General features: G+C 35.0%; 2 protein-coding genes, 2 long non-coding RNA genes and 1 other non-coding gene across 9 annotated transcripts; 4 read left to right on the top strand and 1 right to left on the bottom strand.

The window, feature by feature from the left end:
• Window positions 1-3,881: 3,881 nt before the first annotated feature.
• LOC125189146 lies at window positions 3,882-6,057 on the top strand. 5 transcript variants are annotated; one of them, XR_007170833.1, is made up of 4 exons: window positions 3,882-4,435; window positions 4,536-4,891; window positions 5,483-5,640; window positions 5,826-6,057. It is a non-coding gene; the product is annotated as an uncharacterized LOC125189146 (long non-coding RNA). The 5 variants fall into 5 exon arrangements; XR_007170834.1 differs by having other exon boundaries at window positions 5,483-5,633; XR_007170832.1 differs by having other exon boundaries at window positions 3,889-4,435; window positions 5,483-5,577.
• Window positions 6,058-7,548: 1,491 nt separating this feature from the next.
• On the top strand, window positions 7,549-8,354 carry LOC125190878. Its single transcript, XR_007170987.1, has 2 exons — window positions 7,549-7,724; window positions 7,909-8,354. It is a non-coding gene; the product is annotated as an uncharacterized LOC125190878 (long non-coding RNA).
• Window positions 8,355-12,981: 4,627 nt separating this feature from the next.
• On the top strand, window positions 12,982-13,113 carry LOC125191447. Its single transcript, XR_007171130.1, has one exon. It is a non-coding gene; the product is annotated as a U6atac minor spliceosomal RNA (small nuclear RNA).
• A 911-nt stretch (window positions 13,114-14,024) lies between these two features.
• Window positions 14,025-21,985, top strand: LOC125188891 (probable acyl-activating enzyme 17, peroxisomal). The gene is given in 13 exon segments (XM_048085980.1): window positions 14,025-14,369; window positions 14,885-15,014; window positions 15,115-15,365; window positions 15,367-15,516; window positions 16,032-16,157; window positions 16,410-16,483; window positions 17,186-17,406; window positions 17,945-18,039; window positions 19,347-19,563; window positions 20,743-20,868; window positions 20,946-21,044; window positions 21,263-21,475; window positions 21,675-21,985. Coding segments are annotated over 13 exon segments (2,076 nt in total). The 5' UTR covers window positions 14,025-14,106; the 3' UTR covers window positions 21,786-21,985.
• Window positions 21,986-22,671: 686 nt separating this feature from the next.
• Window positions 22,672-25,066, bottom strand: LOC125188893 (tetraspanin-8). The gene is given in 3 exon segments (XM_048085983.1): window positions 22,672-23,224; window positions 23,908-24,098; window positions 24,101-25,066. Coding segments are annotated over 3 exon segments (804 nt in total). The 5' UTR covers window positions 24,396-25,066; the 3' UTR covers window positions 22,672-22,906.
• Between the last annotated feature and the right edge of the window lie 31 nt (window positions 25,067-25,097).

A 25,097-nucleotide genomic window follows, 5' to 3' on the forward strand; every position in this document is an offset into this window, starting at 1 on the left:
AAGGTACATAGATAAAAAAAATTACATTTAAAAAGGTACATAATAAAGAAAAAAAACTATCGCCGTGCAATCCTCCGTGCCCACAACTCTTCAATTATATCCTTTTGGAGTTGAATATGAGCATCCACTTGGCGCATGTTGGGAAATTCCTTGAGGCGGCCGGCTTCATCGAAAGGTACCCCCGTCGTACACTAGGGGTGGCCGTTCCGTGGCTTGGACCGACTTCATCGTCATTGACCCAACTAGTCGGTTGTACGCCTTCGTCTTCGACGATCATGTTGTGCAGGATAATGCAGGTGTACATTATCTGGGAAACGCATCCGACATCCCACAAACGCGTTGGACCCTTAATTGCCGCCCATCGAGACTGGAGCACACCAAATGCGCGCTCCACGTCCTTGCGCGCCGACTCCTGTCGTTCCGCAAAGTAGGCCTTCTTTTCATCACTTGTTTCCCTGATCGTCTTCACAAAGACCGGCCACCGAGGGTATATCCCATCCGCCAAGTAGTAGCCCATATCATGCCGGTTGCCGTTTGCCACAAATGAGACGGCTGGACCGACGCCCCGGCACTTCTCGTTGAAGAGGGGAGACGAGTTCAGGACGTTGAGGTCGTTGTTCGACCCGGCTACCCCAAAATACGCATGCCGGATCCACAGCCGGTAATCAGCTACGACCTCGAGGATTATCGTGGGATTCTTTGACTTGTAGCCGGTCGTGTAGGCCCCCTTCCAGCCCAGTCGGACAGTTCTTCCACTCCTAATGCATACAATCTATGTTTGCCTAACATCCCGGGGAACCCATGCTTCTCCCCGTGCATCTGCATCAAATTCGACAATCTTCGGGAGTAGGGCTTGAAGAGTCTGCTCACCGAAAACGTTTATCACGCCCCCACAGAAATTCTTCAGACATTCCAGGGCTGTCGACTCACCGATGTGGAGGTACTCATCCCACATGTCTGCCGCGCCTCCGTAGGCCAACTGCCTGATTGCCGCCGTGCACTTTTGAATAGGGGTGTGGCCGGGTCTGCCAGCCGCATCGTGCCTGAAGCGGAAACACAGATATTGACGCTCTAATGCCCCAACGATGCGCATAAACAACTCCTTGTGCATTCTAGAACGCCGCCGGAACATGTTGGCGGGAAACAGCGGGTTCTCGAAAGTAGTAGTCGTCGTATAGCCGCTGATGTGCAGCTACGTGATCCCGATCAATCACTGCTCGGCGGTGGATAACCGGTGGAGGGCGAGGTATCGCCTGCTGTTCCACCCTACGCATGTACCGCTCCATCTCGCGGTTCATGTAGGCATTCATAACCTCGTTCATCCTCCGTTCGTACTCCTCAGCATCCCCACCACTACCACCACTACCACCACTACCACCACCGCTACCACCCGCGTTACTCATCGTGCGATGATGCTTTTGTACATGAAAGTTAGAGAGAGAGAAAACTCGTTAAAACAAGTGGTACAAATGAAAATGAAACGAAAATCGCGTTTATATAGGTTTGTAAAAAAAAAAAAAAACAAAAATCGGCGCTGGCCGATCGGCTAGCGCATCGGCCAAGGCCCACCAATCGGCCTGTAATAACCCAGGAAATAAAATATAAAAAGAAAATATATATATATATATATATATATATATAATTCTAAATTAGTTAAAATGCAATAAATAAATAGACATAATTAGAAGTTGTGAATAGTATATGTTTCCATGTAGTTATTGTTGTGTGGGGTTGAAATTTAGAAAGTAAGATAAAAGAAAAAGGAAAATGAATTGGAATTAAGAGATTATGATCTCTTTTGATACCACTTACGGGAATTTTCCCCAAAACCCATCCACCCACCGCCATTCACACACATATACACTCACCGCCATTCACACACATACATACAGACGATAATCTCTCTCCAGCGATTCCTCACGCCTCCGATTCCCATCCAGTTTTTCCCCCTCTTTGAGTCGCCGCTGTCCGGCAGGTTCCGGCGTTGTTATCGCCATTTTCCGGCAAGTCTAGGTTGGACTTGGCTCTAATTTATGTAAGAAAATCTCATGCACCTCCAATTTACCCAATTTCTTCTCTAAATCTAGAGCTAGGGTTCATAATCAAGTGCTTCCCCAATTTGGAATTTAGGTAAATTAAGTGTAAAGTTGTCATGATTTCTAATTCACTGCATAGAGATAGTTGGGAGATGATACAGATAGAAAGATCTCTCTTTGTGTGTGTGAATGTTGTAAAACCTATAATTATTTATTTTGGTTTAGGAAAATCGTTATGCTACTTTGGAGAGACTTTATAATTAACATTTTTAGCATAATTTATACCTTAACAAAGAAGAAGTTTGTATTTTTGGCATGGGAAAGTTGGGGCAGCTTTTAGACGAGTAGGAATGTGAGGATCTTGCATATTTTTGAATGAAAGATGTTCACAGTTAAAGTTGCTTGTTTGGGACCATGTTTATTATATGTTAAATAAAGATTGCTTGACAAAAATGAGTGATTAAGCTAAATTATTGTAGCCAGTTTATAACATAATTTGTAGCAAGAATTTGAAAGGAGAATTTTATTTATGTTTACATTGTTTTGTGTTGGTGCTGATAAGAAATTTATATATATTGAAAGGTAACACTGCCTCAAGAGCTAATACGAGTATGGAGAAGGAGAAGGAGAAGGTGAAGGAGTAAGACACTTCCTATATCAAGACTTTTTGTATTTTGAGGTAATATAAATATTCTACTTTAGACTTAAATTGTCACGACCGCACTTGCTAAGGATAGCCTAGTCGGGGAACCGTGACTCGGGGGGAGGGTATAAGAAGCGGGGAAAGAAATAGGGAAAAAAACAAAATCAAACATTGGTTGCGAGACATGACTAATCAAGTGCTGATACATAGAAGGAAAGATACTCGATCATGAAACTCGAGTAATCGTTTGTAAAAATTTCAATACACCAGAGTTTTGAACAAAATAGACTTGAGTCTTTTAAGATGCACAATGGAAGCAAATGAACGCGGTTCCATGTATGGAGACATGAACCTCCGAGAGTCCTAATCTGACTGAATTAAATGTATTGTCTCAATAGCACTTCATCCACCACTTCCCTGCTCAACCTGCACATTTAGAAATATATGCAGGGCTGAGTACAAAAGTACTCAGTGAACACATTGCCGAAAATACAAATATACATTTGAAAATATTGTCAAGCCACTATCACAGTAACACTCAGGGATTTTATTAAAAAGACCCGAGCTTACTAAAAATCATTTTTCGACTGCAGTGCATTTCTTTCTGTATTTTGCCATATCTGATCATCTTGTGCCGTAGAGATGGTGTTCTCTCACGGTCACATTAACAATCTTGTGCCGTAGAGATGGTGTTCTCTCACGGTCACATCAACATTCTTGTGCCGGGAAGGTGGCCACCTTCCTCGGTCACCAGACCTGCCCTCTGGCCATAGGTCTCCTGTGTACACTAGTCCGAGTAGGGACACCACCCTCACTTGGACCCGAATTCGATTCACATATTATCATTCACAACTCACTTGGCCTCACGCCAAAACAGATAGGCATCATACACAAAACATTTTGGCAAGACAACATCATTTAAAATAAACAACGAACATATGTTCGAGTTTTTCATAAAATATCACTTCAAAAATAATTTGCATTTTTATCCACATTAGTATGTAGGATAGAAAAGTTCACCTTGTTTTTGCTTCCTAGGATTTTCGTAATTCTCTGTTTCTCAAAGTTATCTTCCTGTATGTTCTTCCTTTTTAGAAACAAAATACAAGCTAAATTTCAGCTTCAAGAATATATATATTATATAGATATATATATATATATATATAATAACTTTATGATATGCATCTTATTATATGGTTCTCCTTCTTTAAGCCTTACTCTTCTATTAGGTTTTTATGACTCTCTCTAGAAATTCATTTTCAAATCATTTCATTATAATTTTGGGATTTAATTAGAAGTCTTAAACAACTAATTAAAGAGAAATTTTATTTATTTACTTCCAGAGATTTTATCTTCTATCAAAATATTTTGGTCCTGCCAAAATAATTTAAATTAGCCTAAACAAAGCATGGATCAATTTATAAATCAAGAGCTAAATGGGCCAATTAATATATAGAACTTAGCTCAAGATGAAATTATCGGCAGTGGGCTAAAGGGATACTTCTTACACTAATTCAAATTGAGAAGAATTAATTAGAAATTAGCCCAATTATATATATATATACTCCTTACGTCTCTTTCCCTTTCTCCCTCAACTCTCTCTCTATTTCTTCTCCCCCTCGCCTCTCTCTCTCGAATCTCGAATCTGTCGCCGCCGCTGCACGGGCGGCGGTTCCCCGGCCTCCCCACGCCTCGCACTGCCAGAGCAGTTTCCCGACGCCCCGACGGCCGCTGCCTCATCGCCGACTCCTGAGAGGTAAGTTAGAGAAATTCTATCCTATTTCTTTCTGTGTAATTTCTAAAGATTTAATCTTTGATTTAAAGTTTAGGTGTTTCAAACTTGTATATTTTTGAAGGTGGGTGAAATCAGTGATGCATCGGGCTGTGGGGCTGCTACTGTCGTCGATAGGGTGCCGAAGATTAGTCGCCGGAGTCCCGACAGATTTATACTCTCGAGACAAGTTCTTATTTTGTGAAGAATTGTTATTTGTTGTTTTGGTAGCTAAAGTGAAGAATTGTTATTCTTGATCTACATGCTTATATGCAAATTTTGAGAAAAGAAAAGTGCTTGGAGTTTACCTTCATTACGTGGGAAAATGTGTTGTTGGATTGTGGGACTTGACCCTGTAATTGTTTGCAACTCTCCCCCTTTTCTTACTCCTTCTCTCTCCTTTGGATGGTTGAAAGTTTTGGAGTGAGTTCCTATTGTTTTGTAAGTGACGCTGGAAAAAGAAAAGCTCGTTCCCATATATATACATTTACCTTGCCTAGCTTAGCTTGTACATATCTCTGATTTGATATGCTTAGATCTTTAGCAGGGATTTAATATCTTACTTGGCATAATCTGCTCCCTCAATCTCCTGAACAAATCTTGCAATGAGATTATGCATTAAATGTCTACTATCCACTTGCACATTACTTTATCTCCTCATAGTATTTTATTTGATAGAGTATGTGAAAGTGATTGAGAGCAGAAGGAACTTTGTTTCTATTTATAGGCTAAAATAATTTATGTTGCATTCTTTCTATGAAATCTCTGAAATTAGATTCGTAGTGAATGCAAATACTGTATAAGATTGGTGATAGATATGAAGAAGTTACCACGTAGTCCCACTTGCAATTATTATATCTATTTCCTTAAGATTTTATTTGATATGGGAATAAATGATCTCCTCAGTAAATCTTATGGAAAATCTTCTCAAAGATTAGCTTAGATTTCTCAATCTATCTCACCGTAGATTTTTATCTTGGCATTAAGTGCAAGATCTTATATGATTTCTACAAATTTTCCCATTTTACGCAGGAACATACATTGGCGGATGTCGGTGACGTGTTGGACTTTGTTGGGATGCTAGCAGTGTTGGAATTATTCCGTGTGCTTTATATTCGATTAATTGGGTATAGGCTGATATTCGGTGTGATGAAATTTGTCATGGACTACACTCTTATCCACTGTATGAGGTCATTTATGATTATGACTGATAGAATATGTATAATTATGATGATGTTGGTATGGATGAAAAGGCTTATGATAGTTATTATCAACTGCGTAAATTGTACGGTATAGCTTCAGAATTTATGCTTTAATGGTGAGTTACTATTAAGTTAGTTGAAGCTCATTCCATATTCTTCTTTTTATCCTGCAGACTAGGTGATCGGGTTAACCCTTTTGCTGTACAGATACTGAAGTCGGGTCACTAGCGAACGGTTGCATGTGAGTAACCCCCTAGATAGGTTAGCCATGGCATGTATAGGAGTAGAATGCAATTTAGGACAGTTTTACTTCTTTCTACACCTTTGCTAAGTACGTGTGTTTTTGTGAATAGTTGTACGAACTGGGCCTATGTAAATATATATGCATATATTATAGTTTTTCTATTTGTTGAGAAAAAAAAAATGGGGTACTAAATTGTGACATCAATTCGGGGTGTTACACGGCCAGCCCACGCCGATCGGCTCGCCGGTTAGCCGCTTGCCGCCTCCAATGGTTCGGCTAGCCGATCGGCCAGCGCGAAGAATCGGCTAGTCGGTCGCTAGCCGACCATTGGAGATGCTCTTATAGTCACAAAATGAGAATATAAGGAGTCATGGAATTAACACGACATAAATTACAAAATTAAGATGGTGGAAGCTATAAGACAGGCCATGGAAAGAATTTAAATGGCATAATTAGAATGAAACTCCTCTTATTATTAAAGAAAACGTATTAAGTGCAACATTACCACTAACTATACCACTAATCCACTAATTATGGAAATTAAATAACCAACTATCACTTAATCACCCGTTTAATATATTTTTAATTCATTTAATATCTATTTTAAATGACCATTTCCCTAAATACCACTAAAATTCCTCTTATTTTCCTAAAATCCCCCAAAACTCCCCTTTTATATAGTACTAGTATCACGCAGATTAATATATTTTAAAATATTAATTTTAAATTTTAAATTTTAAATTAATTAAACAAAATTAGAATCAATATTAACAATGAATAATATGAGTAACAATTTTAGTTTTATGAGAATAAAAAATCTATACAAATCTGAAGCATAATAAATTTGAAACAAATCACATAGTAATATAATGTTTAAACATTAAATCATGAAGTAGTAAGATAAAAATCTATCACAATAACGAATTAAACACAATGGATAATTACTCATCATTTTTTTAACTTCTTTATACACTACATTAACTTTAAAATTAAAATTAATTTAAAATTAGCCAATTATAATTTCAACATAATGTTTTTAACATGGATCAACTATAAAGTAACATAGATGGACTAAAAATCTAATCATTACTAATGAAAAAAATTATAATTATTAAAAATAAAAAGAAAAAAATGGTGGTAACTGTGACATCCCTAACTCAAAATATGCCTCTATATTATAAATTAGTTTTAAATATTATATTTATAATTTAAATATGTGTGCTTGAAGAGAAAATGTGCATGAAATATACTATTTATAAAGGCATGTATTTAAATATGAAAATTTTAGGTAAAGAAATAAGCTAGTATAATATATATATATTCCTCATTTAATATCATACGTGTATATACATAGGAAAAGGAATCAAAAGTTGTTTTGGAAATAAGTCAAACATTTATGTATATTTTCTATAGAAATGAATAGCATATATTACTAATAGAGAGGAAATTACAGTAGAAATATATGAAAGGATAATTTTAAACTATAGTATATTATTTTTTCCATGCAATGTCATCATAGTAAATATTGGTGCTACAAACACGTATTATAATCGAGCAACTAAGTGTCAATCATACAAATATTTGAGATAAAGATAATAAAACCTTTTCACACGTCGGTTGGCTTCTTATTGAAATGGATAGCCATACTTTGTGAAAAAAAAGGGGGAGACGGAAAAGGAGTGTATAAGATAGATTAGTTAGAAGTATAAAAAAAAGTGGAGAACAAAATAAAATCAGGGAGAGATTGTTTTACTCGAAGAAATATTTTAATTGGATTGAGTATTGTAGATCACAATCAAAGCTCGATTAGATTATCCGACATAATCAGGTGGGTATGAATCACACTTTTGATTTTATATGCGTTATATGATTGATTTCAATATTGGTGTTGAGAGTGAATTTTGGATTACATAATTTATATTGAATACATTTATACGTTATTTGATATTGATGATGAAATATGATATGGATATATGATAGCTGTAATGGATATGTTTTTCATATGACATCAGATTTTTTCAAAGCATATGATTAAAGAGTATCTGTGACAGTCTTGTCCTGGATCTGAAAAAAAAAATATAGAGGGACCTTCGAGTCATAGAGGGACCTATGAGTCCAATTACAGAGGGACCTTCGGGTCATAGAGGGACCAATGAGTCCAATTACATTCGGGTCAAATACAGAGGGACCAATGAGTCCAATTACAGAGGGACCTTCGGGTCATAGAGGAATCCCGGGCAGATTTCAGGCTTGATTTGTCACAGAATAATAAATTCAATAGAGAGGCATATGCATCGAGATATGAAATTGTTGATTGAGATATGGAATTGTTGATTGGTGATATTTAATGTTTATGGTTATATGGATTGAATTAGAAATTTTTGTAATTATAGTATGTGGATGGTGATGCAATTAATATATGCATATGGATATGAAATTGTGTATGATTATATGGTTATATGTATGTTGCTTCTATTTTGGGAAACATTTCTTTTTTAAATGAGACAGAGAGAATATTTATAAATTATAAATGTGTACGTTGGAGGGGTTGAGGTGTTACAGTAACATCAATCTAAAAAAGAAAACATAGTAATGGATAAAAATGGATGGAAAGAAACAAAAAATATAATTAAAAAGAAAAAAAATATACCAATAAGTCATATATATTAAAAACAAATACGATGTTGTATGAATATTGATATAAAATACGAATATAACCGAACTTTTTTTTTAACATTTTACATTAAAAATCATTATATAAACATTAGTTGATTTATACTCCTAATAGATTTCATTCTAATCATTTTGCAATACTTCGAAAAAAATTAAAATTTTTACTTATATATTTGTATATTTAAGCAAAAAAATATTTTCTTACTAAATATTGTATAATCAATTCAAATCGAGCTCGAAATCATGTTACAATTCGACATAAAATTTTGTATATCACTTCTTTCTTATTGCTACATATAATACAATAAATAATAAAACTAAATTTTAATTAAATTCACTTAAATTTAAAAATTTAAGGATATTAGATACATGTACAACTTATGTACATTTATCTTTTCTCTTTAAAAAAATCAATAAGATGGCATTATAGTATATAGGCATAACTACCATTTTAGTACTCCTACAACGTACGGTTTTATAATTTGTACAAATCTTTCTAATTTTCTAAGTAGATATCTATGTGAAATATAAGAAAGATGTAGCATTACTTTTGCAACAAATTTTACAATATCATTTCATTTACAATAATGTAGGGAACTACAGATTATATCCCAATTCCCATGCTCAAGAATTCTCATCACTATCTACATATAGGTTGAATCAAGTTTCGGATTTTCCGGCAGCGACGTTCACCGCCTCCTCTATCGCCTGCATAAAAGTGGCAATCTTGTACGTGAAGAATCCGACCAGCATCGGGATCAAATCAAGGGGCATGAATCAGTGGCGGATCCAGAAACTAAAAATGGAGGGGGCGGAATTACCATTACGCAATTATCCTTCGGTTTCACAAAAACATACTCAAAATACACCAAAAATAATGTGTTATTATTTGATATACTACTATATTTTTTTTATTTAAGCATGAGGCTTACATAATTATTATTGTTTTATTTTGAAAATTCTTTCAGTATGAGGCTATATAGAGTGATTGGCGGGTAAAACAAAATATGAGACTTTTTTTAGACGTAGAAATATTAAGTAAAAAATAATATGAATATCAAATTTGACATAAATAACATGATTAGTTATTAGAAAAAATATAAAAAAATTTCAATGTTCTTCTTTCAAACAAAAAAAAAAAAGAAACATAATAGAATAAATGGGAAGTATGGATTATCACATTAATTTCAAATACTATAAATATGACTTGCAAATAATTGAATAGATATTTATAACGAAATGACTTAAGTTCCAAGTTTAATTTTGGATTAATATTGTCTTACAAATTAAAAATATTGAGTTATCTACCGTGAATAAAAATAAATCATAAAACATTCTACTATTACTACTAAACTAATTAAGATGATTCATGGTTTAATTGTCTAATTTTAACCCATGTCTTGCCACGTATAAAAGAGAACAAAAATAAAGGATTGTAGGAGTACTATATTTTTCCTCTTTTCCTCTATCAGTAGTGTATTTTCCTCTATCAGTAGTGTACTGTTAAGTTATTATTTTGACCAAGTCAAAAATGAAATGGGAAAGTCATCTCCTCCTTATTCCCTTTTTAAGTTTTTATCGTTCAAAACCAGAGAAAGAGAAGTAGAGAGAAAACTCCTCCCCGACATTCATACCACACAATTTTTCTTACAACCTCAAATAATCAAAAGAATTGGTCCGCACATCAATAATTAGTAGCTTAGAAAAAGAATTGGTCTTGGCCTTCTTCTTCGGGGCAGCAGCCAAGGGAGGGGGCGACCATGAAGGTTTTCCGGTGGGATAAGGGGTGGGATAAGGGGAAGCGGCGGCGCGCGGAAGGGGCGACCGCCCCCTCCTGGATCCGCCACTGGCATGAATCCATAGTCGGGCACTTAAATCCTGTGGACGAAACAATATGAGATACGCTAAAAAGGCCTTACACATTCCATCGATTGAATACCATCACCAAGACTACGGGAACCACAAATTTCCGATTGAAGATCAAGTAGCAGCAAATGCACGAGCAACGACCAATGGTAGCAACTCAACATACACTTTATAATTAGGCCACCAAACCACCTAAGAACTTATAATGCTCAAGAAAAAAGACCGAAAACATACTTGATAACCCCTCTTGCTCCATCGGCCATTGAATCAATACTATTACCGAGCATTCGCATGTGTACCAAAGAACCGAGGCAGGCAGCACCATAGCTGAAATAGTTTGTAGTGCAAGAATCGTAAAATAGATGTGAGAGAATAAAACATGGCAATAGGAGACTTTATGAAACGCATACACGACAGCGTTTTAGCTACCTTGCTGCAATTTCTGGAGAATATGTGAAATAGGCTGAAACCAAGGCAACGCCACCGATTCCCACCGTAAGCACTTGCAATTTGTTTTCAACTGAAGAAAAAAGATTCGCAAAATTCGAAGTGCTGGAAACGAAGGATATGGAAGAGCATCGTTTATTTTATAGATAAGAACCTTATAATATTGTTCCCTCAGTCCCTCTGGCGCGCCTTGATTCCTGCATGCAAACAAAAGGAATACGTGTCACATATTTATCGAAAGCAAATACTTTTACGCGTATAAGCATATGTAAAAGAACTTGTATATGGCTTGCAGCCTTGGCAGCTCTATCCCACTTGTCTAGCTCACCACGTGTTGGCGCCAACAGTCTGAATATCATTTCAATGAGTTGGAATGGAATGTTTGGGGTGATTAAGTATGGGTTGAAAGTGGGAGCAAGATAGTGGTTTAGTGGTGCCACTCACCCACGTAACCATCCCTCACTATTTTATATTAGGATTATATAGTATTTATTAGAATTAATTTCTAAGTTTTATATTAATTGCATTTACAACCCTTAGCATAAAATAATTATTCAAAATCTCCCAAAACTCTCTTTTTATATGTTGTATAGATAGATATCTTAGTGTTATTTATATCTTTTTTTGTGAGAGTGAACTGCCACTTCTACTGACTTTGATTCATTCATTTATATGTATAACTAGTTATAGATAAGAATGTGATATATTTTTAATTATATTTTATTATTACAATATTATTGCATATTTTTGTTTACTTTATATTTAATTATATATATTTTCAACAATATAATGGTTCGACTAGTGGTTCAATCGGTCTGATCGGTTAAACCATGAACTAGTGGCTTTGTTAGTTCGTTCATTGGTCCAGTTTATAAAACATTGCTATTTTTACTATCACATTATTTCTTCTTTTTTTTTGCACCTACTCACTTGCTTTTTTTCAGCAATTTTTCTTTAAAAATCAACAAACTCATCTAAACAATCAATTGATAAAATGTTAGACAAAAATAGACTAAAATCATGCCAAATTTAATTAAATTGAGCCTAAGTCTAACCCCTAAATGTGTAAAATTTGTATATGTAACTTTCATTTTTCCCCCATTTATTATGTAACTTAGTAAAATTTATGTTGCTTAGCATGTACTGTAATTTTCAGTTTTTGTTCTTTGTTATGTTTCCATCCATTTAATGTTATTTAGATACTTTTTTTTCTGCATGAGATACTTTAGAAAGTTGTGCTTAGTTGATTAAATGTAGATAAAATAAAGCAAAAGAGAAAATAAAGTAAGTAATGTTAAATGTATTCTTTTTAGCTAATAAAAAAGGAAATAACTCAATTTAATTTGAGTCAATTCAAAATAGAATACAACTCAAGTAGTTTGGACCGAGGAAGTACTAATTTTTATATCTATGTTGCTTGTTACGTAACTTTTCAATCTATGTAGCTTATGTAAGTACTATGTAACTTAGTAAGAATTTCATATGCTTAGGAAATGCTTAAGATAAGTGATGCTCACAAAAATAAAGCATCTCACAAGAATCTCACATGCTGACGATAATCTTATTCACACAAGAATAAGAAGACAAATGATGTTTATAAAATAAATCATTATATGGTGACAAAAAACCCATATGCTGAAGATAATCCTATACATACAAAAAGAAAAGTGATGCTTACTCAAATAAAGAGCATTATATGATCACAAATATCTAATATACTCACAAGAAATTTATGCTCACAAAGAGACAAGTGATGCTTATAAAAATAAATCATAGTATGCTCAAAGTTGACAAGTGATACTTACTCAAATAAAGCATTATATGCTCGCAAAAATTTATGTTCACGAGGAGACAAGTGATGCTTATAAAAATAAATCATCGTATGTTCACAAGAAAACAAATTATGCTTACTCAAATAAAGCATCACATGCCCACCGTAATCTAACATACTCACGAGAATTTCATGCTCACAATAATCTCGTATTTATTTGTATATATGGTTCTAATGCACTTTTTATTGTCTTGAAATAATATTATAAATAAAAAATATTATACAATAAAGATAAACCAAACTATATCGAAAGTTCATGACTTTACAAGCATCGTAGAATGGAGAGATGGTTAACATCTCCCCGGACAGGGACGAGATTTGGGCTTTACCTGTTAGGCTGTTACCACACATCCGGTTAAGGCTTACCACTTCGGAGGATCTTATAGAACTAATAAACAATATAAAAAAGAAAACTAGAATTTAAACTGGTAAAGAAGTGAATTATATCAAAATATTGATTTCATAGACTATTCAGTAAATAATTATAAACATCCTTTTGAGAGTATTTACGCATTTGATCTAATTTATGCGCTTGTAAATCTTAACAGTTACAAAGATTTATTGTCAAACTTATTCTATTAATTAGAAAATTCATTACTCGATTTTATTGCGATGCTTTAACAATAAATTTCATATGTTTATTTCTTGTATGATATATGTCCACGAAATATATTCTATCCGTTCTATTACAAGTGATTGATATTCCTTTTTTCAGATGTTGTAATTTATTCAGTTTCCTATTTTATTTTTCCAATTACCTCAATAAATACGATTGTATCTAATAAAAATTCAATCACTTGTGATAGAACGGAAAGAATATATTACTCCCTCCGTCCCAGTTTAGGAGTGTCAATTAGTTATGGTACGGTTTCAAGAAATTGGTGGAGTGTGTAATAAATGAAGTGAGTTGGTGGAGTGTGAGATGGTTTAACTCTTAGGTTTTTTTTTTTGTGTAGATAATAACATTTGGGTGTAATTTTGATGAATAATGGGAAATGAGGTAAAATGTTATGTCCAAATATGGAAGATTCTAAATGTGACTCTTAAATTAGAATGGACTTTTATGGCAAAATGTGACTCTTAAACTGAGACGGAGGGAGTATATTGTTTATTTTGAGATATCAGAATTTAAAATTCATTTATTCCTTTTATTTTATAAATATATATTTTTAAAATCATTATACTAATATTTTAAAAAAAATTAATACACGCAAATAAGATTCTCAATCAATAAAACACTTGTTTTTATTTCATAAATGAGTAAGATTTACGTATCTGATGAATCATTTGTATCTGCTTATGAAAATTTGGTGACCCATCAGCTAACTTCCCTCACTCACTAATTACTTAATCATTCTCTGCAAGCCAATTACAGCTACTCTCTCTCTCTCAAATGGCAACTGAGAATTACAAGTCGCTCGACGCCGTAACCGCCGCCGATATAGCGGCGTTGGGCATATCTGAGGAAGCCTCCGATCAACTTCACCGCCAGCTGGCCGGAATCCTCGAAATTCACGGAGCCGGAACTTCCCAAACATGGCAGAGCATCTCCAAAAACCTTCTCACACCGGACCTACCGTTTTCTCTTCATCAGATGATGTACTATGGCTGCTACAAACACTTCGGACCTGATCCTCCGGCCTGGTTGCCCCGCCCGTGCGTAAAATTGCTACTTATTTTATTTTTGGAATTTTGTGTGTGTTCCTAAATCTATAATTGGTGTGGAGTTATGCTTATATTTCTGTAATTAGGAAATGCTTTGAGTAGCTATTTCACTCTTTGCTAGTAAGAATGATTAATCAATGGATTTTAGATGTGGACAGCTTACAGCAAAGTGTGGCTAAACGATTTAATTAGGAAGTCATGTTAATTGCATGTTAATTTTTGCAAAATTACTCATCATATAACTCAAAGTTTAGGCGTTTGATGAGATGCATCAGATGTAAGTGGAAAACCTTCAAGTTCAAGCTTAAGACAGCGGCACGATGTTTGGTAGTTGAATGTGTTGTATCAGTAAAATCATGAAAATTTAGCACCTGAATTAGATTTCTCTCAGAGGCTTAGACATCTGGACTTGAATTACAGAAACAAAACATATAAGTATACTTGAAACATCACTAAGTCTATGTAATATTTTCGGCATGTTCCTAAAAAACTGGTCTTCTGCACAGTGATGGAGCAAATATGACTAATGTTGGCAAACTGTTGGAAGAGCATGGAAAAGAACTCTTGGGGTCAAAATATGTGGATCCTATTTCAAGCTTCCTTGATTTTCAGGAATTTTCTGTCTCAAACCCTGAGGTTGTATTTAATTGGTCACCATGATGTTTGATTCGTAACTATTATGCCACCTATTCTCCATTTCTCATTTTTTTCTTTTCACTTCTTTTTTGTTTATTAGATTTATTGGAAAACTTTATTTGTCAAAATGGGTATCCGTTTTTCAACTCCTCCTGAATGCATTTTGCGTGAGGATCCTGCTGAACCAGGTGGTATTTGGCTCCCCTCGGCAACTTCTAATCCAGCAAACAATTGCTTGACATTGAGTGATCAGAGGACCCTTGATGATGTCGCTGTCATATGGCGCGATGAAGGAGATGATGAATTACCTTTAAATAAGATGACAATCAAGGAGCTTCGTGCATCAGTTTGGTAAGATCCTTTTTAGTTTATGGTGACAATTATGTGTTTTTGCTGTAAGATGTATATTTTTCATGTTTCCTTTCATTCTAATCCTGCCAAATTTGGACCTTCAATCCCAGGATGTCATTGTTCGAGGAGGTAGAGAACTTCCATTATACAGGTTAGTTCTCATGTGTGTGTGTGTGCAATCAAGGCAAGGCAAGGGAGGGCATCCCCTTTTTATTTACAACTAGAGTTGTATACAAGCTCTACAATATATGGAACAGAATCAAACCCAAATCATTACTATCCTATACTTGCCTAATTATTTTGTATGATGTTCTAAACTATTATTGTACAAATCAACGACGATTGGTACCATATAGAACTTGAGTAGAATATGCACAAATGACTCTTTCCATGTCAATCTTACTTGCAAATTCAAAGTCCACGTTTATTACAAAAGCTTGACAAGATCATAGGAAATAGGAATACACATTTTATATGTAGTTATGAAAATTAACATAAAAAACTTAAGTGCCAGTGTTCGAATTTATTTAATATGTAGCTATTTCCGGCCTTTTATTTATCATAAGCATTCTCCATATCTAGCCTTTGCCAATTCTCTGAATACTCTATAGATATTTTAATCTTCCATGTGTTATTTTTCATGATACTTTTGTTCTACAACTGCAGTCGAGTTGTTGATGCACAATCACCGATAGCAATTGTAATTCCCAGTAGAGGCTGCAGTATCAGCAAGACATTACGTGATAATGACATTTCCTGGCAGAGTTTTCTTGAGAGAGCCAATGATTCCAGGTGAGCCTGCTAATTTCTGTATTTCTCTATATTATACTTAGCATTTATCATGCAAGACGACATTTTTAATGATTGTAGATTGGTTGGATATATATACTGTGAATGCAGATGAAATGGTATTAGTTATCTTGACATTCAATGATTTTACATCATTTTAAATAGACAAAATCAGTCGTGCTTACATTTATCAGAACATATAAGAATATCACACTATCTTTAAGCTCTCATACTAGCATAAATGTTCACTTGCAGAGAAGTTGAATTTATTGCTGTGGAAAAACCAACTAAAGCATTCACAAATATTCTCTTCTCATCAGGAACAACAGGTACATTCCGGTCAAAAAGTTACTCTAGTTATTTGTTACTTGCAATTTTGCAGTACCATGATATTGAAACGTGCATTGGCAGTACAATGTTACTCTAGTTATCTTTTGGTTGCAACTTTGCAGTAACTATTGTTTAAAAACAAATATCTTGCCCCATATCTATCTGGCATATGTGCAACTCAGCAACTCAACAATCACTGTGGCATTGTTGTTATGTTGTATGAACTCAAACTTATGGAATTGACCCCACCACCTTTTTCTCACCTCACCACCCAAGACTTGTCCCATTTTGCAGCTTACCCACATACCTAATCACCCATTTCTCCACTTGTGCCACTGTAACCACCATTTCTCTTACCTTAAAACACTACTTTTATGACACTGGGAGAGGTTTTTATGGAAATTATTAGTTGCAATTCTGAGACATGTGAATTAGTTTTTGTAGTTTGGCTGAACCATCTAAGATGCAGACCACATGGATATAATTTACACATTACAAAATTTGGGGTATTAAAACATGTTGTCATTCATCAACATTATTATAATAGTTGAAAATCTAGAAGCTCTTCTGTTTAAAATTGCTAAGAGACTTGCAGTTTCTACTTAATATTTGAGAAGCCTTGAAGCTCTTCTATTCTAATAATGTTGGGGTTTATTAAATATAGAGAAATGTCTTTATAAACAACGGTCTTTCTGAATTAGGGGAACCAAAAGCAATACCATGGACTGTTGCCACACCTTTTAAAGCTGCTGCTGACGGATGGTGTCACATGGACATTCGCAAAGGTGATGTAATTGCTTGGCCAACTAATCTTGGGTGGATGATGGGTCCTTGGCTTGTTTATGCTTCATTATTAAATGGGGCTTCAATAGCTCTATATAATGGATCTCCCCTTGCTTCTGGATTTGCCAAGTTTGTGCAGGTGATATTTGATGCCCCTTTGTTCTTTGTATCATTGTTAAGGTAGTTAGAGAAGAAATCCGAGTTAAAGACTTCAATTTTTTAGTCATAAGAGGATGTAGGTGCCAGAGAAAATGTCCTAAGCTTCGAAACTTAATATAATTGTCAAGTTATAAGTTTCCATAACCAAGTATGCAAGTGGCTTTCTATCTGTTCCACATATCAGCTGATAAGAAAACTCCTTCATACTCTATTAATTACTACTATGTAATAGGGAGGCATATATCCTAAGGTTCAGAAGAAAACTCCTTCAGCCGATAAAGGTTCATATCTTCTCAACTTGCTAGAGTATGGTGGATCAAAATCAACCTTAATCCTGTTTATGTTTCTTGATTCAAAAATGTGTTTATAGCTATGGCAACAATTTTATGAAAAATTATAATAAGTATTTAAGCATATGAATTACTTATTCTCTGTGATCCTTAGGGAGTAAGACCTGTTTTTGCTTCGGTATTTACCATCTGTTATTGTTGATTTTAAATCCAAACTGCACTTTGTAGGATGCTAAAGTGACAATGCTTGGTGTTATACCTAGTATTGTGAGGGCATGGAAAACTGCAAATTCGACAGCTTCTTTTGATTGGTCAACCATCCGGTAGGTGGAATTTAATTATAACTCATATTATTAATATGTTATTTTATTATATTTACCATTTGTTCTGTACTTCTGTGTTGTTTTGTTTATGATTTTTTTTTGGATTTGAGTAGAATAAGTTATTGGTTATAGTATTTTGACTGGTTTATTGCTGTGTTAGTTTTCCTTTACATGTTGCGAACTTAGCTTCTACAATTCTCTAGGAGACTGAACTGCTGGGAATTTAGTGTTTAGGCTTGACACTTCAAATCTGGACTACTATAAAAAAAATGGTATATTCATTATTGGCTTAAATTTAGTGAAGTCTCGTTTGCAATTTCTTAAGATTATGTACAATATGGTGAACTGTCTGTTAATAGAGTTTCATATCCAGAAAAATAAATTCAATGATTTTTAAGGGTGCTTCCATATATGTTTACAAGCTACTAAAACAGATTGTTTATATTTGGGATAAACAAATGGGAACATATTTGTTAGACTTGTAACCCGTTTGGTTGATTATCAATATAATTGTCTCATCATTGTGAACTAATCATAAAATGAGATTTTAAAAAACAATTAATAGTCTGAGAATAATTTTATGATGTGCATGAAAATGTTAAAATATTTGTAGTTTGGAAATGATTTTGAAGATTGAAGTCAACTTCAGGTTGGAACAAGTAAATAAGATGTATTTTCATGAGTGGAGCGAGCTAGGAATCACACCAGAATTTAACTTTTTGCAACCCATTTACATTTAGTTGATACTTTTTGAATTACTAAATATTGAATTAAGAGTAAATCACAAAAATCCTAAATTATTTCTGTAATAACAAAAAACCCCTGAACGATTCACAAATATGAAATGCATGAACTAAAAAAATGAACAAAAATGTCCTGGGTTGTCAACAGCACCCATCTTGTCTTGCTCGTTGGCCCTTCACTGCCTTTTCATAAACCTCTCCCGTCCGCACTGTTATGTATCATCTCTCCTTTAAGCATTGCGTTGCTGAGTGCTAGCGAGTATTATACTTTCAACTTTTTATTATTATAAGAACGCTGTGTTCGTATCAGCTGACTCTGCTCCTCATTTAATACTAAAATTGATTAAAATTCCATGCAAGCATCCGATGTGTCACATGATTTCTTTGACAACTGAAATTGAACTTGGGGATATTTTTGTTATTTGATTGATAGTTTGTGTATTAAATTGTAATTATGAATAGTTCAGCACAGTTTTGTTAAAATGAAAAAAAAGGTTTAGGATTAAAAGTTTAATTTACCCTTGAATAAAACCTATGCAGTTGAATAATTATTTTCTGCTGCAGTTGCTATGCATCCACTGGTGAGGCATCTAATGTGGATGAATACCTCTGGCTGATGAGTAGAGCTCAATACAAGCCTGTTGTTGAGTATTGTGGTGGCACTGAAATAGGCGGTGGATTTGCTACTGGTTCTTTGTTGCAAAATCAATCCCTAGCAGCTTTTAGCACACCTGCCATGGGCTGCAGTCTGTTTATTCTTGGGGATGATGGCTTTCCGATTGTAAGTACCTCTGAAAAATTGACTGTAGTAGTACACATGTATACCACTTCTATTTCCTTTCCATCATCTTCATGTTTGCATGATGCAATCTGCCATTTCTATTTCCATTTCCTTGCCATCATCTTCATGTTTGCATGATGCAATCCACCATTTCTATTTCCGTGTCCTTGCCACCATCTTCATTGTTTGCATGATGAAATCCTTTCACTTTGTTAATTATTTGTGAATTACAGAAATTTGAGTAAAATGAGAAAACAAAGTCGAAAGGGTTTAATGCTTAATAATCTGAATCTAAAGGAGAAAAATATCAATGTAATTAGAGCTAAATTAGAACTACGATAAATTAGATAATTTCTCAAGAATTGGGATTCTATTCTAACTTTACATGTTGCAAGCTGTTGAATGGATATTCAAAGTTTCCTGCATAGGACATGCCAACTCACAACTAGGTGATTGATTCTTTTTTTATGACAGCATAGGACATGCCAACTTCTATATATTGAGTTGATTTCATGCATATAAGGCTTTCATCATCCAACATACTCCATTCATTTCATATTTTGCAGCTTTGATGAGTTGTGTGCTACAGAAGATTTTGTTTTTCTCCTTCATTTCACAAGAGTTTGCCCACAACTTCATGCAATACCCAATTGTAGCATGCAAATATTACACCCATATATCCAATCTAGATTAGCAATCCTTCTTTCTCTTGTATTTCATTTTTCTTATAACTAAAATCCTCCAGGTGTGATTTATTAATCGGCCAGTGGATTAGATTATAAAAATAGCTCAATTTTTTTTTAAATGTTGGTAGGAGAGCTACAGTCAGCTATTTGTTTAGGAAGATGAACTAGAGAACTAATCCACCTGCTGAGAAAGATTGTTGCAGATGATATGGGCAGTTAATATAAGTTGGAGTCATACATAGCTTTCTTGGAGTAGTCAGTTTATACGTAGACTGAGATGTGTAATTAAGAACTAGGAATAGAATAAGAACTTAGGTAGGAAAGGACTAAATTTTTACCTTTAATGAAATGCGGTAAAAGATGGATCATCTGGAGATAGAGAGAGTGAAAGAGAGGAAAACAAAGGAGGCATTACTAATTTACTATCAAACATTTGCACTCTATTCTCTGTTCCGGAACTTTTACTAACATCTTATTGTTCTTTTCTTCAAAGCCACAAAACCAACCTGGAACTGGTGAACTAGCCCTTGGTTCGCTCATGTTTGGAGCATCTAGCTCGTTACTGAATGCTGACCACTATAGTGTATACTTCAAGGACATGCCAGTTTGGAATGGAAAGGTGAATTCTTTTGCTTCCATACATCTCTTGTATCAATGGCGAAATCTTCTGCGTCTTTACAGCTGATTTCCTCACAGGTTCTCAGGAGACATGGCGATCTCTTTGAGCGTACGTCAAAAGGCTACTACCGCGCACATGGCCGTGCTGATGATACCATGAATCTTGGTGGTATAAAGGTGAGTTGAAGCTTCACAAGCCTGTTTCATTAGTGCTGTAATTTTGGAATTTACTGAATTGCATATGGCGTGGTCTGTGTTTCTAGTCCGGGAAATATAAATGAGCTTCTGTGCTTAGAACCATATGCACTGTGAAATAATGTACATCCACTACTCAAAGCCTAGATCTATAAGGCGGGATGTAAACTGCTGATGGTTCTTCTGTTTTCTCGATTCAGGTTAGCTCGGTTGAGATTGAGCGAATATGTAACGCAGTGTGTCCAGATATCCTGGAAACAGCAGCAATTGGGGTGCCACCTTCCGGTGGAGGACCAGAGCGGTTAGTAGTTGCCGTTGTGTTCAAGGACTCTGACAAACCACAGTTGGACTCGAGTAGTATGGCTAAAATTTTCAATTCAGCCCTTCAAAAGAAGTTAAACCCTCTCTTCAAGGTACAATATATACCCTCTTTACAAATACACACAAACTTTATTCTGTTTTTTTTCCTGGTTTTGGACATGAACTTTTAGACCTGTCTCAAATACATGAACTTTACTCTTTCTTTGTCGATTTGGGGTTTGCGAAAAATTTCAAAAAAGAGTAATGTTTGTTTAATCGATGACCGATCTTCTGAGAGGCTGAAATTTGCAGGTGTCCGATCTCATACCCCTTTCTTCTCTTCCAAGAACAGCTACAAACAAGGTGATGAGAAGGGTTTTACGAGAGCAGTTCTCTCAAAGTGATCAGAATTCGAAACTGTGATGCAAAGGCCGTTGAACGTCTGTACACTAATATAGTTTACTGTACGTTATCTGGAGATATGGATCCGAACTTCACATAATACACCACAGTTAATAAGGTGAACCGAAAACATTTTTGTATTGGGGTTTCTACATTTTTTTAAGAATTCAACGAATAATTTCACCAAATTACAAGTTATTTACTCTGATGGCTCTTTTGAACTTCAGCGTTCTGATATTCGATGTTGCTCAGCTTGCTACATACCTATACAATCTTTTCGAAAGTTGTGAGCAAAATCAGAATTCGTCCAAACTGTGTATTTAACATATAGGTACGCACGATTCGTTTCTCATGTGAATATGCTTAAAAATAAGGCCCCTTGTATCTTGTCACCTATTAAATCAAAAGGCCCTAATGATTAATATTTTGGTGCAATACATATAGTTTTAACATCTTTGAATATGCTTAAAAATAAGGCCCCTTGTATCTTGTCACCTATTAAATCAAAAGGCCCTAATGATTAATATTTTGGTGCAATACATATAGTTTTAACATCTTTGAATATGCTTAAAAATAAGGCCCCTTGTATCTTGTCACCTATTAAATCAAAAGGCCCTAATGATTAATATTTTGGTGCAATACATTTAGTTTTAACATCTTTACGGTAAGATAGTCAGAGCCTTTGTCCTAGCGGCAAGGAGCTTGGACATTATTGTATGAGGTTGCCGAGTTCGACATCAGTTGTAATATCCTCCTTTTTATAGGGTTTATTTGTACACTTTCTTTATTTCCTTCATAATGACGAGGCAAAATGCGAATGAATTTCTTTACTAGTGTATGCTTTAGAAATCTTGTACAATCAAAACAGTACTTAATATTTTGTGACACAACAAGTGACTAACTTATATGCAACCAATAAAAAACAATTGGCCATATATTATAGGGTGTATTTATTTTACAACCAAAACCTATTCTAAGTATCTCTATATATCATCCCTTCGTCCTGTGTGGTAACCAACATTAACTGAAAATAGGGAGCAAGTTGCATATAACATAGCGCTAGAAAGCTGCTAGTATATGTTTTTCACTGTAAATGTGAGGGGTATTTCGAAACGATGAGATTACCATTTTGAAAGAGAAGATCAAACGTGATAGTTATTGTGCCTTTTGCAGTCGTGGTCGTTTTGATTATTCCTGAGAGCACAACAACCAATAGAGTAAATGATTGTAATGGAGAGAAGAACACAGGAGTTGAAGAGGGCAAGCAGCTTCCATTCTCTCCTAATGTTGTCTAGAACCGCCTTCTTGCACGTCTGGCATCCAAAGCATAGTTGTGCTTGGTCGTTGCGCCATATTCTGCAATCGGGATTGGCCACTGCCTGCCCCTTTTCTGGAATCTTCCACATTGTTTGGTTCACCAGCTCAAAGCCGCAATAAGTTGGTGGTTTGCAGCAACCTGACTGCATGCATGCAGGGGCGAACGCAAAAAATTAGTTCTGGGGAGCAAAAATCGAATTTTATCGTCAACAAGAGGTGCTATATGTCCACCAGAATAAAGAAATTATTGAAAATCAATTTAACAACTGAATTACTTCTGGGAATTTATTCAAAATCGATCTCATACAGGTTCAACTCATTTAAACTCTTGCTTCATATTGAGGCAATAAACATAAACCTCATTTAAACTCTTGCTTCCTAATTATAGTCATGTAGGAACTCATTTGTAAAAGACTACTACTATTCAATACTTTTGTCTATTTAAGTACCTTAACTAACCGCTAAAGGATTATTGGACGTGAATCTATCAACTAATAGCGAATTCTGATTTTTCTTGTAATCATTAAAATTAGTGTCTACATACATAATCGCTCATATATTTTTTATTTTTTTACAAAACTAAAACTGACTTGATTATTAAAAGTTTAAAACTTTAAAAAATCCTTTTCTGCATAACTTGTACCACCTATATCTGCTACCATAAAGACAACTTTGCTATGCGACATCGTCAATTTTGATTTTGCTAAATTCAGAGAATATGAGTTTTTGTGTATTTAGACACTGATTTTACATACAATTGGTGGATTTACACCCAACCAATCCTGAAACCGATTACTCCAAATAATAATTTATGATAAAAAAATACCTGAATTGTAGATAACTTTCGCTTGTAAAACTCATCACCTTTACTCTCAATAACATTGCAAATCTTGACAATCACCATACAGCTCCTGATCTCGTCCCAATTATCAGAGGTAACCAAATAATTCTTGAGCCACCATGAATAATGCCCCACGCTCTCACTCTCCCATCCAAATCGAGACAATGCATCTCTCGACCTTTGTTGGTCACCACAATCGTGAACAATGTAAACACTGTGAGCCCCACCATCAACACGTACAGCGAGATCAAATACAGCCACATGAAGAAGGCCACGCGCCAGCACGACCCCGCCAGCCCCGCCAATGACACGGCCATCACCGCACCTCCCACTACCAGGAGAGGCACGCGCAGCGACCTCTCGCACGACCTGCCTTTCATGTATAGCCATAGAGATGTGCAAATCACGCACAATGACACCGTGAGTGTTAGAAAGTTTATCAATGTGATTATGCCATTGCATACGCGAACCATTTTTTCCTTCTTTCGTTCGTGCTTGGGGGGTTCAGACCACTAGAGAAAACGGGTGAAAACTCGAGGATCTGAACACCAAATAGTGCGACCTCGTCTTGTGACAAAGAGGTCTAGGGTTCGAATTCGACCGTTTACTTTCCCCAAGTTGGAAGTAAGAAAATGAGATTTAGGAATATTGATGGTATTTTGAAAACAAAAATGGCCTCGGGTGGGGGTTATAGTGCAGCCAAATGAGGGTTTGTTGCATTAAACGACATCTATGATATATCCAAATTTTGGATTAGTATTTCATGGAGACTAGATCCTCCATCATTTGATGCTTTTGGCATCCACTCCACAAATTTATATCTATATTTAGAACATTTTGTTTGGGTGGGGACTGTGACTATTGCAAATTTTCTTTCTTATGTTAAAATATTTTCTTAAACTTTTAAAACATTTTTTAAAATACTCCATTAATTTTCTTAGAAGACGACATTTGCTTTAAACCCCATTTCCCTTTTCAAAATAAATATACCTCGAGACACACCTTTCCCATTTAAAACGTGATTTTTGAAGAAAAAGCACGCAAATTTTCATAAATTCATATTTAATGCAATGAATCAATATTTTTAAATTAATTATGATTTGGCCTAAACATAAGATACTATAATTCATAATTTGACCCGCCTTTATTTATTTTATTTACTTGTTGGAGTGGTT

Source organism: Salvia hispanica, chromosome 5 (assembly GCF_023119035.1).
Source record: "Salvia hispanica cultivar TCC Black 2014 chromosome 5, UniMelb_Shisp_WGS_1.0, whole genome shotgun sequence".
Classification (NCBI taxonomy): Eukaryota; Viridiplantae; Streptophyta; class Magnoliopsida; order Lamiales; family Lamiaceae; genus Salvia; species Salvia hispanica.